At 33.4% G+C, this 14342-nt stretch overlaps 1 protein-coding gene across 1 annotated transcript in view; it reads left to right on the top strand.

The window, feature by feature from the left end:
- LRRIQ1 (leucine rich repeats and IQ motif containing 1) overlaps nt 1-14342 on the top strand; it is a 205001-nt gene that overhangs the window by 62998 nt on the left and 127661 nt on the right. The window contains exons 10-11 of the mRNA XM_070370008.1: nt 10658-10851; nt 11637-11764. Coding sequence (XP_070226109.1) covers nt 10658-10851; nt 11637-11764 — 322 coding nt within the window. The remainder of the gene's footprint in view (nt 1-10657; nt 10852-11636; nt 11765-14342) is intronic.

Raw genomic sequence — 14342 nt, 5'->3', positions numbered from 1 at the left:
TTTACTCTGATATTCCTCCTGTAGTGACTTTTGTATTCACCCTGCTTGAATCCACTGTACCTCTGGCATCTTTATTCAGTCTTGAAAATTTCTGAGCTATCATCTCTTTATATAAATGAATAGATGTAGATATATATTCCCTCTGTATTCTATAACCCCCTTTATGTTTTATAATTCTCTGACATTTCCCTTGCATCTCTACATGTCATTCTGGATGTTTCCTTGTGACTCAAATTATAGTTCACTAATTCTCTCTTTAGCTGTGTCTAATATAATGTGCGATCCATTCATAAAGGCTTGTTTGCAGTTATATAGGTTTTCAAGTTTAAAACTTATTTGCTTCTTTGGTTTAGAATTCAATTCACACCTTGTAGTACCTCATACATAAGTTTTAGATTTTAATTTTCTTTAATAGGCTCAGCAGAGTTTTGATAATTTCTGTGTCTGGTAACTCTATTATCTGGATACCTGGAGGATAGTTTCGATTATATGTTGTTTTCTGGTTCTGTCGTCACATGATGTTATCCCAGTGTTTAGTTTTTTTTGTTAATTTACAGTCAGAGAATACTAAGAAAAACAAAACTACAGAATCAATTTGAGGTGATGATTTTATTTTATTTTTTCTCCAGCGTTCTTTGCTGTTTAAAGCTACAAGCATTAGCAATTTCTGTTCAGCTAATCCATATTTTGGTATTGATATTATTTAATCTGGTCTTCAGTACCTTGGGAACTATTCTATATTTGTATTAATGTGTAGCACATGGAGGTCCTAACCATACATGTAGTAGGGATTCTTGTTCCTCTTTTGCTGAGAAGAGATGTGGGGTCAATTTTGATCCCCTGGTGCTACAAGGGATCAGATTTTCCTTTTTCAGATTAATCAATATCCTGAATGATACCCATGTGTTCACCTCATCTCTTCTGGAACTTAATCCTCTCATTCTACATAATATCATTTATTCCTATGTGCCTTCAGCTACGTTTATATTTTTTCTCATTACCTAGCCCATTGTTACTGTAAACAGAATGTCTTTGCTACATTTTCTATTTTCCCCCTTCTCCTCTGAGGTCTTCTTTTGACTTACTTGGTATTTCCCACCTCATCTCCTCCTTTTTTCCCTCAATTGTTTTATAGTTATATACTTTATTAATTTAGTGGTAACCAAAGAAATTATAAAATACACTCAGTTTATCTCAAGTTCATTGATTTTTCAGAATTTTAAGTGTATTTTTATTGAACCCTTCAAGCTACACAATTATGGTTATTTTATACAGTCAGTGTTTGCACATATTTGCCTATGTTTATTGCTTTTAAGCCCTTTATTCTTTTTTTCATTTAAGATCTTGAATCACCTTCATTCTTCATGATACAGGTACTTTAAAAATTTTTCTCTAAGAAGAGAACCAGTTTGTGGAAGATTCAGTTTTTCTGTAAATATATTTACTTAATGTTTATTGTTGAATTATAATTTAACTGGGCGTATTTTTCTAAATTGAACTTCATTTTCTTTCAATAATCTATAAATATTATTTTATTACTTTTTAACTTTCAATGTTGCTTTAAGAAATCAGTTCTTAAATTTCTGAAACTTTGAGGATATTTCCCATGTCTTTTCAAGTATTTTTTCTTGTTATTCCTATTATGAATTTTTATTCGGATGTGTCTAGACATCGGTTTCTTTTTAATTCATCCTGTTGGGGTCTGATGAAATTATTGAACTTGTGATTTTCACTTTTAAATTTTATCTGTTAGTCATTATCTCTCTTCAAAAGTTATCTTCCTCATTTTGTTGAAGTACTTTATATACAGTAGATCTTCTGACTCTTGTCTCCACATTTCCTATATTCTATCTTTCTTTACTTCCTCTAGTTAATTTCTATATGTTCCGATTAATAATTTCTAATTTACTGTTAATCCTAGTCGTTGAGTTTTTATTTTGAGTTAATTCTGATTCTCGTGTGGGTCTAGGTTTGCTGGAATTTGTTATTTCTGATAACTCTTATGGCATCTTATTTCTTTGTGTATTTCATGTACTTTTTGTTACCTGTTTCTTTCTTACACTTTGTGATTTTTCCTAGTTATGAGATTAAAGTTTGTTCTTTAGAGACTTTTTCGGATTTCAAAGGACAGAAGCAATATAGAATCATTTGTGCTACATCTTTGGTGGAAGTTTTCTGCTCACCATTATCGTGAATTTGAATTGCAAACCTATGGGAGAGTCAGCTTGTGTTTATTATTTTAAAGAAAGGACTGTTTCCCTTTTTCACTGAATTTTGAGGTTTTGAGATAGGTAGTTTAATTTCCTGTCTTCTGGTTGGGTATAGCTGATTGGGGTTCCAGTTTACTTGGGGTTGTCTGTCATACTTGCTTACTGTTGGTGAATTTTAAGTTTTGTTTCCTCAAATTGTGAGGCTATAGAAATTGATCTTCATATTCATTGGATTTAACAAGTTTCCTCACTCTGAAAACTGGCTTTGCCGTTTTGCTTACTTCTCTTTGCCTCCCATATCTATTCAGATTTTGGGCTGAGAATTCTTCCTTAACAGCTCGTTTGGAAACACTTTTAAAAAATGTAGTCACTGTTTTTAGTTATTTTCAAGATCTCAAGATTTCAAAGATCTCACTATTTCAAGGGTAAAGAAATTTCTGGAAATTGAATTTTGTATCTTTTTCTAACTTTTAATCTACATAATCTTATTTTCTATAAATTATAATGTAAAATGATAAAATAACAATCCATATTCCCACCATCCAGATATAGCCAGTATTGATGAACTTTCTAGATTGTTTTTAATCCATTTTAAAAATCACTACTGTAATATTGTTTTGAAATTAACTTTATTCACTTAACAATAAATTGTGAATAATTGTCCATGTCATATTTTTTTTAAATTCTAGTTGAATTTATCAAGTAAATGATACTTGAGCAGATATTCTGTCTATATACATTTTCTATTTCCATGAGGACACAACAGAGTCTTAGGACTGTACAAGAAGTTATGAGTTTTATATTACAAGTAAAGCTATTTTTATAAAAACAGATTTTCATATTTCTAATAGGAATGTGAAAACTGTAAATAATTTATATATGTTAACAGAAAAGATATTTCATGCCTATTATTTTAGGAAATTAGAAAAAAATTATCACATATAAGTAATAAGAAAATAAAAACTGTAATAAGCATAGCTAATACCTGAATAGAGATTCAAAACTCTTTGAGGAATAGCAAATGTAAAATGGTAAACAAAATGACCTGCTTTATGAAGAAGATATGTTATACAAAAAAATGTGATCAAAATACGAAATCACTTAAATGAACACTATCTGTAACAATTCAGGCCATGATGCCTACTTTTTCTATGTCAATGAATCTACTTAGGATAAAGATTAAAGAAGGTTTAGATAATTAAGTGAAGTTTAATTAAATATTAAAAAAATGTTTAATAAAACCTGTGATTATTAAAGTATATGTAAAGAGGCATATATTTTTTATCCTAATAGTGAAGTAACAGTTTATTGTTTTTGTTTAGTCCCTAAGTTGTGTCCGACTCTTTTACAAGCCCATGGATTGTAGTCCACCAGGCTCCTCTGTCCATGGGATTTCCCAGGCAAGAATCCTGAAGTGGGTTGCTATTTCCTTCTCCAGGGGAACTTCCCGACCCAGGGATCCATCTGTGTCTCCTGCACTGGCAGGTGGATACTTTACCACTGAACGACCTGGGAAACCCTCATGGACATTGCTCCATTGCATTTTTATATGTTGGTTTCTGCATTTAAACTAGAGGCTAACTTGATTTTACTCCTTCGTAACTGGTTTCTGCTCAACTACCTGAATAATATATCCTTTGTCCTTGATTAATAAATTCAGCAAGACATCTTATTGTCAGTAAACTCACATAAGTTTTTCTTAGAATATAATGTTTTTAAACTATAGATTTTTCTTCCTTAATTTCTGGAAAATTTTTTTTATATAAATTTGAAAGCTTTTTTGGCTTAGTTCTATTTCTCAATCATAGATGATCTACATTTTGGTTGACTTTGTCATGTCTGTTTTTATCTAATTAATGTAATCTATGCCATTTAATCTCTGCTTCTAAACATTTTATTCTCAGTGTGGCTATCTCTTCTTTGTGAGCCATCCAATCTTTAGCTCTCTGTCCCGTACACTGGTTTTTCCAAATGATTTATCACTTCTGTTATGGTGCTATTTTGCTCCATTTGTTTACCTACTTCTGTTATTTTAGTGTATTTGAATTCTCATTACATTAAATTTCTTTAAATGTTCTTTCCTAGCCCAAAACATTTTCAACATATTTTCTTCTTTCTCATGTGTTCTTCAGAGTAGGATCCTTACTGTATTAGTTAAATATTTTTCTGAAGCGAAGTATCCCCAAATTTAGCAGCTTAAAACCACAGACATTTATTACCTCCTGTTTTCTGTGGATTGGGTATCTGGAACTGGCTTGGTCGGGTGGCTCTGGCTCAGGTTTCTCTTGAGGTTGCAGCGCAGCAGTGTCACCGGGCTGCCATCACCTCAAGGCTCAGTGAGGCTGAAAGGCCTACTTTCCATCTCATGTTCACATGGTTGTTGGCAGACCTCAGTACATATTTTTTAGATGATTTCCTTCTCTTTTCTTCATTAGGCATACACACGCACGCACAAATGCACATCTTCCCCATCCTCCCGCATTGTTAATAGTTAGGCCAGTGTGGTACACATCCTGCCAAATCTCTTTTGCCATTTCACTAAATTTCCTCTAAAATTTTGATCTTGAAATCTAACAGATATGCCCTCCTGTCTATGAACAGTGTTCCCACAATTTGTCTGTATAGCAAACCCTTCTCATGATTGATAGCATCAGTTTGTTTTCATTTTTGTTCAGTCCAACCACCATTTGGTGATAGTGGTAGTCAGAATTAAATATAGAATAACAATTCTATTCAGTACTTGCTCTGATTTTTTAAAAAATATATTGTTTTTAAAATTATTATAGAATAAGTACACTTTCATTTAAGAGGAGAAGGAAATGGCAACCCACTCCAGTATTATTGCTTGGAGCATCCCATGGACAGAGGAGCCTGGTGGATTACAGTCCATGGGGTCACACAGAGTCAGGCATGGCTGAGTGACTAACACTTTCACATTTAAGAATTAAAACCTAGAGAAGTATACAGTGTATACAGTTTAACTTCTCTCTGCTTCTTCCATTCTCTTTCTTATTTTGAGGAGTAACCACCATTTACAGTTGCTTACAAATCAATCTAGGCCTTGTTCAATGTAGTACAGTCATAGAGGTGTATATTTAATATAAGGTATACTCAATAGCTAAAATCCTATGTATGCAACTTGGATTTTACATGCAAAAATACATCATGGAATTCTTCTATGTTAGACTAGTTCATATTGAAGATTATACATATTCATTTTATAGATGCTCCATGATTTATTTGGGCTTCCCTTGTGGCTCAGCTGGTAAAGAATCCACCTGGGTTTGATCCCTGGGTTAGGAAAATCCCCTGGAGAAGAGAAAGGCTATCCACTCCAGTTCTGGCCTGGAGAATTCCATGGACTATATAGTCCATGGTGTCACAAAGAGTTGGACATGACTGAGTGACTTTCACATCATAATTTATTTTACTATTCCCTTACTGATAGACATGTAACTTTTATCCATTTCTTTGCTTTTTAAATAATATGGCAAGGAATCTCTCTCTATGTTACTTCATAGTTGTGTGTGTGTTACTATATAATTGATTCCTAGAAGTAGACATGCTCAAACATTCCTTAGTATCTGAGGCTTGAAATCATGGTAATTTCACCAGATTAGATTCTCTGATGGAATCTCTACGGACAACTGTACCTTCTCTGTATATTTATAGAGATTCATGACGTCTTAATATCTGAAATTGGCTGATTTGTTGTTGTTTGGTCACTCAGTTGTGTCCAACTCTCTACAACCCCATGGACTGCAGCACACAGGCTTCCCAGTCCTTCACCATCTGCCAGAGTTTGTTCAAACTCATGTCCATTGAGTCCGTGATGCCAACCATGAGATCCAACAATCTCATCGTCTGTCATCCCCTTCTCTTCCTGCCTTTAGTCTTTCTCAGCATCAGGACCTTTTCCAGTGAGTCAGCTTTTCCCGTCAGGTGGCCAAAGTATTGGAGCTTCAGTTTCAGCATCAGTCTAATTAGCTGATGAGTTTTAATTCTTCCTTAGCCTAACATGTCACACCCTGATTGTTGTTTCTCACATATTCAGGCAGTGCTGAGTGGTATGTTCAAGGAACAGCCAGGAGGTCAGCTTGTTAGAATGAACCAAGAGAAAGGGATAGTAGTAGAGGATTAGTTCAGAGATGGGATATTATGGGCCATTTTAAGGACTTTGAAGGGTCTTCTCACCATTATCAAATATCTAAAAAGTAGTCGACACTCACTGTCTCCCTCCCACTGCACTGTGGCTTCCCTTCTATTACTCCATGGGGACCTCTAGCAAAATTCTTCTGCTGCATCATTACTTGCTAAGGCAGTGGCCTTTTCTCCTCATTTGCCCACTCTGGCTCACACTGTCGACTGCATATAATTTAGTGTAAATAGAAATACCTTCGATAATTGTAAAATGTATATTTATTCATCACTGCCATCAGCACAGAATCTAATTTGCCTTTTCTTTTCCCGATTATTCTCCTGCTTTATGTGCTGTTTCCTTTTACTTTTAGCTTTTGTGCCAGATTATTTGCCTTTCTTCAGTGTGTAACCTAAAGTTTCATGCTTGGTTCTCCTCTTAGGTGACTCTTGAAAAGTTTCACAAGTGCATTCCCTGCTCTAAATGAGCTAATAGAAAATCCTGTTCTTGATTAGCTCTAAGAAACTTAAGAGCAATGTGCATGGCTTTAAAAAATATTAAGCTTATGGAGGTAGATTGCTTAAGGCATTTAAATATTTGATAAAGGACATTTTATACAACTACAAATTAATATTAATTAGCATTTCCTTTTGATTGAAATTACTTATTTGCTTGAGCAGGTTAATTGATGTTCAGTTCAGTAGCTCACTCGTGTCTTACTCTTTGCGACCCCATGAACCACAGCACACCAGGCTTCCCTGTCCATCACCAGCTCCCGGAGCTTACCCAAACTCATGTCCATTGAGTCGATGATGCCATCCAACCATCTCATCCCCTGTCATCCACTTCTCCTCCTGCCCTCAATCTTTCCCAGCATCAGGGTCTTTTCAAATGAGTCAGTTCTTCACATCAGGTGGCCAAAGTATTAGAGTTTCAGCTTCAACATCAGTGCTTCCAGTGAACACCCAATGAACACAATGATTTCCTTTAGGATGGACTGGTTGGATCTCCTTGAAGTCCAAGGGACTCTCAAAAGTCTTCTCCAACACCACAGTTCAAAACCATCAGTTCTTTGGTGCTCAGCTTTCTTCACAGTCCAACTCTCACATCCATACATGACTACTGGAAAAAGCATAGCTTTGACTAGAAAGACCTTTGTTGGCAAAGTAATGTCTCTGCTTTTTAGTATGCTATCTAGGTTGGTCATAACTTTCCTTCCAAGGAGTAAGCATCTTTTAATTTCATGGCTGAAGTCACCATTTGCAGTGATTTTGGAGCCCCAAAAAATAAAGTCAGCCACTGTTTCCATTGTTTCCCCATTTATTTGCCATGAAGTGACGGGACTGAATACCATGAAATTACTTTTCTGAATGTTGAGCTTTAAGCCAACTTTTTCACTCTCCTCTTTCACTTTCATCAAGAGGGTCTTTAGTTCTTCACTTTCTTCTGTAATGGTGGTGTCATCTGCATATCTGAGGTTATTAATATTTCTTCTGGCAATCTTGATTCCAGCTTGTGCTTCTTCCAGTGTTTCTCATGATGTACTCTGCATAGAAGTTAAATAAGCAGGGTGACAATATACAGCCTTGGCATACTCCTTTTCCTATTTGGAACCAGTCTGTTGTTCCAGTTTATTTTGATCCACACAGTCAAAGGCTTTGGCATAGTCAATAAAGCAGAAATAGATGTTTTTCTGGAACTCTCTTGCTTTTTCCATGATCCAGCGGATGTTGGCCATTTGATCTCTGGTTCCTCTACCTTTTCTAAAACCAGCTTGAACATCAGGAAGTTCACAGTTCACGTATTGCTGAAGCCTGGCTTGGAGAATTTTGAGCATTACTTTACTAGCGTGTGAGATGCGTCCAATTGTGTGGTAGTTTGAGCATTCTTTGGCATTGCCTTTCTTTGGGATTGGAATGAAAATTGACCTTTTCCAGTCCTGTGACCACTGCTGAGTTTTCCAAATTTGCTGGCATATTGAGTGCAACACTTTCACAGTGTCATCTTTCAGGATTTGAAATAGCTCAACTGGAATTCCATCACTTCCAGTAGCTTTGTTCATAGTGATGCTTCCTAAGGCCTACTTGACTTCACCTTCCAGGATGTCTGGTTCTAGTTGAGTGATCACTTCATCGTGATTATCTGGGTTGTGAAGATCTTTTTTGTACAGGTCTTCTGTGTATTCTTGCCACCTCTTCTTAATGTTTTCTGCTTCTGTTAGTAGATATGATTACAAAGAATTCTAAACTGAAGTATTTTCTGTTTTGGCAGATTTTAAATTTGCTCAGTCGTGTCCGACTCTTTACGACCCCATGAACTTGTATAGTCCATGGAATTCTCCAGGCCAGAATAGTGGAGTGGCTGCTGGAGCAGCTGTTCCCTTCTCCAGGGGATCTTCCCAACCCAGAGATTGAACCCAGGTCTCCCGCATTGCAGGCAGATTCTTTACCAGCTGAGCCACAAGGGAAGCCCAAGAATACTGGAGTGGGTAGCCTGTCCCTTCTCCAGTGACTCTTCCCAACCCAGGAATTGAACCAGTGTCTCCTGAATTGCAGGCATATTCTTTACTAACTGAGCTATGAGGAAGCCCATATTGAAGCTAATATATATTTATTATTGTATGTTATATATTATTTCTAATACTTTGGAGTTGATAGCATATGTTGGCTCATTTTAGTCAAATATAGGGCAGAATAATTCACTCCTTGATAACATCAGATAATAATTTTCTCTTGGTCATAATTGCTATTTTATATTACAGGAAAATACCAATACATTAATTCTAAATAAGAATTTTAAAAAATGCAATTATTGTCTGGATCAAAATTTGAGTCTTTCTTTTGTTCATTTGGGTCTTCTATGCCTTTTCCTGATTCTCTTAGGTATTGCAAAATTTTTCATTATGTGAAAATTTACATTTTAGCATAAAATTTTTCATGAGAAATAATCATCCATAACATTAAGTTGCTTTATTTTACTCCATCTATTAGATATACTGTAATTAAAATTTTTTTTCTTAATATGTATCTTTTTGAAGTATTTTTATAATATACTCAGAATTCTAGTTATTACAGTATCTGAATTTGTAAAAGATAATACAAAGAATTAAGTTTTCTTGTGAAATCTTGGTAATATTACTTGATTCTTCCTTTTATTTATCCATTGTAGATATAAACAAACCATCTGCCCTTTCTGTAAATCACAGTATATAATAAAAAGATAAATCTTGGATTAAATGCTTTAAATTCCTTCAGGAACAATTAATTACATTTATTCCCAATTTTAATTTGTATTCATAATTATGTTTCTTTTAAGATCATCTTTTAATTTATTATCATATAACATTTTTGGAAGAAAAACTATTTCATCATTTAATTGAAAAAGATACTTTGTGCAGACTTGACAAAAAATCAGAATGAGGTTCAGTTCTCTAATGTCTAGTTCAATGACTCCCATCTGCATGATACTCACAGAAGACATTCTGCTTGCTACTAACCTTGCTACTAACCTGCTTACTCTAAACCTTAAGTTATATTTCAGTTTCTGGAAATGCTTATTTCACATAACAGAGTAGTAACTACGGAGAACTTATATAGTAGAATGTTCACTCTAAATAAAATTTTTTATATTTTTAATATATTCCATGAAATTTTTACAGACTTCCTTAGCATCTCTTTCCAGTGATCACTTATTTAAACAACCTTCTCAGTTTTTTCTTTATAGTCACTGAGCTGTAGTCTAAGGCTCCTCTGATATTTTTTAGATGGAAATCATTGATTTTTTGTTTATTTGTGTAAAAAGAAGGCCACTGTCACAATATTATAATACCAGAAAAATATACTAATATTTTATTGATATTAATAAGTTATACCTATTTCATTAGTGAATCTAAGGTAGATATTTCAATGGTATGAAAATTACATTCTATTAATATATAACCAACTTAACCAAACATTCAAAAGTCAAAGACTCTGAAACTGAATTTAATACTGTTATTTTTTCAATGATTACACCCCCTTCCTTGTTATATTTTCATTTGAAATACAACATTCAATGCCCAATATATGACTTCTAGTATTTTGTTCAATTTTGAAGTGGTATATAATTGTCATTCAAAAATATGTCTCTTCAGTATAAGTTCAAATAATAATGCATTTTACTCTTACACATATTTTTTCCTCAGAAAATGGAGCTAAGTATTGTAATTAAGAATATTCAGAAATAAAAAGATGCAGTCATTTAGCAGAAAATTGAAACTCTAGAGTTTGGAAGAATGTATGATAAAGTGCCTGGAAAATTTTTCTTCCAGGTGGCTTAGAATCATTGAAAAATCTTCAGCAACTGATCGTGGACCATAATCAGTTAATTAGTACGACAGGTCTTTGTGATACACCTACCCTTATGTACCTGGATTGTTCACACAATCATCTTACTGAAGTTGAGGGCATTGAAAAATGTGGATTGCTCCAAATACTGAAGTTACAGGGAAATTATCTAAGTGAGGTAATTGATTTGGATTAATTTGATTAACACAACATTTTTCTTTTGCTGCAAATATCAACCACACATTTTAAAGGCAGTTTAATTTTTATTCTTTTTGCTTATCAACTGAATTTGATTACCAGTTTAAACTATTATGTACTTTTCACTATTTTTTTAAATTTCATTTTATTTTTAAACTTTACAATATTGTATTGGTTTTGCCAAATATCGAAATGAATCCGCCACAGATATACATGTGTTCCCCATCCTGATCCCTCCTCCCTCCTCCCTCCCCATACCATCCCTCTGGATCGTCCCAGTGCACCAGCCCCAAGCATCCAGTATCGTGCATCAAACCTGGACTGGCGACTCGTTTCATACATGATATTATACATGTTTCAATGCCATTCTCCCAAATCTTCCCACCCTCTCTCTACTTTTCACTATTTAAAAACTGTTCAACATTATTACAATATCTTATAAACAAATGAATTCAACAGTAGTTTTTAATAATACTAAAATATAGATCATAACTTTTCAGTTATGATTCAGTGTATAAGTGGGACCAAATTTATCTGCAATTGTAATTAAGATTTGTCATGAAGGCTTTTAATTAAAAATATGCTAATTATGAAAATTACTGGAATTTTATTTATAATAACACTCTCAAATATTATACTTTGATTTATGATATGCTGTTTATCAGAATATATCTGTTAGTTTTGGTAGGGTTTATATGTTTAAATTTGTTTAAATGATAAAAATATTTTGCTTAATATAAGCTAATAACTCAACTTTAAATATAGCTTCCATTCTTGGGGAATCACGTTCTTCTCAGAGAATTGCACTTGGATGATAACAGCATTTCAACTGTGGAAACATTTTCTTCATACTGGCTGCCTTTACTGCAAATCCTGACTATCTCTCAAAACAGGTACAAGTATAATTTGCTTTATTAAGCTTAAAGGCAGTGAATGATTAATGTAAATGTATGAGCTTCATAACAAGTAGAAAAGCTGTTAGGTTTTTCCAGTAATTCAAGGAATGTACATTACAATAACTTGGTGCATAAATTATAAATCTATCTTCATGTATTGACATATCCTCAAATTTTAGTAGGATTTTAATTGTCACTGATCTTACTCATTTTGTTCCTTCTCACTCAAAAATGTACTTATGGAAATTTCTCAGGGCCGATTTGTTTGTATTTGTAAAGATACCCTCCTTGGAAAATACAGGAGGTAGTTAATTTAATTCAGAAGGATGTCTCATTCTCTCAAATGGTACTTATTAAGTCCTGGAAGAACGATTTTTAATCTGCTCTCAACTTGCATGTCTTTTTGAAACTGTTAAGACAGATTTAAATTTGATTTCCCTAAGGATATAAAGTAACACTTAAAAAAATACCTTAATATTAAATCGAGATGGGTACCTGCCACAGAAGATGCATTTGAAACCACCAAACATCTGGATCTTTGCAGAGAATAGCTGTCTAAAACTGAAACTGAAACAGGAGTACAAGATGTATATGCCTCCCTCTGTTTAATATTTCATTGAGGCCTATTAACTCTAATATGATTAATTTGGTCATCAAAGGCACAAGAAATAAGGGAAAGGAGCTATCTTTTACAAGAAGTTGTTTCTGCGAGTGGTATAATTCTTGCAAAACAAGTGAACAAAGACAACTCATTGTTTTATATATATATGTATATCCCCTCCCAAACATAATTTTCTTTCAATTTCTGTCACAATAGTGCTCATTCTTTGAGTCCTAAATGATTTGACTTCTACCCATTAAACTATTCCACAATTTGACATATCAAAAACTGAATTTGTGTTTTAAAATTCCTTCTAGTTGTTCTAATCATATCTGAAATATGAAAGTTGATTTGCCTTTAAAAAGATGTTTATTCCTGAACAGCACTGTCAGATAATACTATTTAAGTAATTTAGACCATCACAAACTTATCGGATCTTTTCACAGTATTTTTCAGGTTAGAAATACAATTTCTGTAGAAATACTCAGTTTATGCTTTGGACAGACGGAGTAAAGCACTCAGTTACTGACATATCTAACATTTTATGGAACTAGATTTCATGCCACATTGATGAGCATAATAGTCTTAAAGAATTTAGAAAATATTTAAGACATCAACATTTTTGAGAAATAATTCCATTATTTCTGTGGACAATTTAAATCGTCAAAGGAATATTCTGCTTTTAAAAATTAAAGTTAACACTAGCTAATAGACTTTTGCACTATCAATATGATGTGCCTTTCTCACATCAATTATAGATGACCAGGAATTTTATAAAATGAACTATTTAAAAAATTTTAGATTTGATAACAATAACTGGGATACTTAAACCAAATAATCCTTATTTATAATTTTGTTTGCAGCAATTAGCTTCTTAACACTTGGATATTCAGGTGGTGTTTGCTATATTGGGTGATACGAAACTAAGTAACATATGTCCTTACCCTCAAAATCTCTTAGAAATAAAAGAACAATCTGGTGCACTTAGCTATATAAAAAAAGTGGTAAAATTATATAATATATATTATTTTGCATTTTTAAACAATATCACTTATATTTGAAGGTTTTTTTGTGTGTGAGTTTCTGAAAGCTTTTAACTAAATAACCTACCATTTTGAGAATTAAGTGAATAAGTCCTGAGGGCACCAGGGAAATGTGATTGATAGAAATAAACATGTAAATTAGTGAAATTATCTCCTAAAATCAGTGAAAAAATAATCTTCATACTAGGTATTTTTCACAAGAAGCTAACACCATTAACTGTAGAAATTACCCATATTATGTTAAGCTTTTACCATGTGAGTTGACTTTTTCAGAACTACTTTAGGTTTGGTAAAACTCAGGATCAATAGATCTGGCTGGGTTTGAATTCTGAATTAACGACTTACCTGTCAGTTGACACTGAGCAAATCTTTTCTCACTACCTGATCCTCAGTTTTTTCACATATAAAAGGTGTGGTAATACCTACCTTACCTATTTTACAGGATTTTGTGATTATTCAAAACAATACTGTATGTCAGTACATGTTGCAAACCTGAGGAGAATTTTATAAATGTGATATTTGGATTTGTGGTTGGCATATCTTTTAAAATGTACCTATTTTCCTTTTAATTTTTGATAAATATTTTCATCACAAGGAAGAAATTATGTATCCATATGCTTTTTTCCAACAAATCAAATACATATAAAGAATGATGCTTACTGCTTATTGTTTGAAATACTTGTTTCATCCTGACTTCTGTTTTGAATTTTCATTAGGACATGTGACTGTTTTAAGTTTTTCTCAGTGGAGTTCTAACTGGAAGACTCTCCAGCTTCATAAGTCTTTCCTCTTCCAGTGAGACTCTAAGTAGGAGCAGAAAGTGGAAACTATTTCCCATTGGCTGCTCATTGTACAAATCTTTTGCTTTTTGTCGTCTTTGAAATTTATATCTTTTTTATGCCCAGGGCTAATGTGACAAGGTCAAATGGTA

The sequence above is a fragment of the Bos mutus genome, chromosome 5 (genome assembly GCF_027580195.1).
Source record: "Bos mutus isolate GX-2022 chromosome 5, NWIPB_WYAK_1.1, whole genome shotgun sequence".
Classification (NCBI taxonomy): domain Eukaryota; kingdom Metazoa; phylum Chordata; class Mammalia; order Artiodactyla; family Bovidae; genus Bos; species Bos mutus.
Note: the sequence above shows the minus strand (reverse complement) of the source record. Positions and strands in the feature narration are given on the sequence as shown.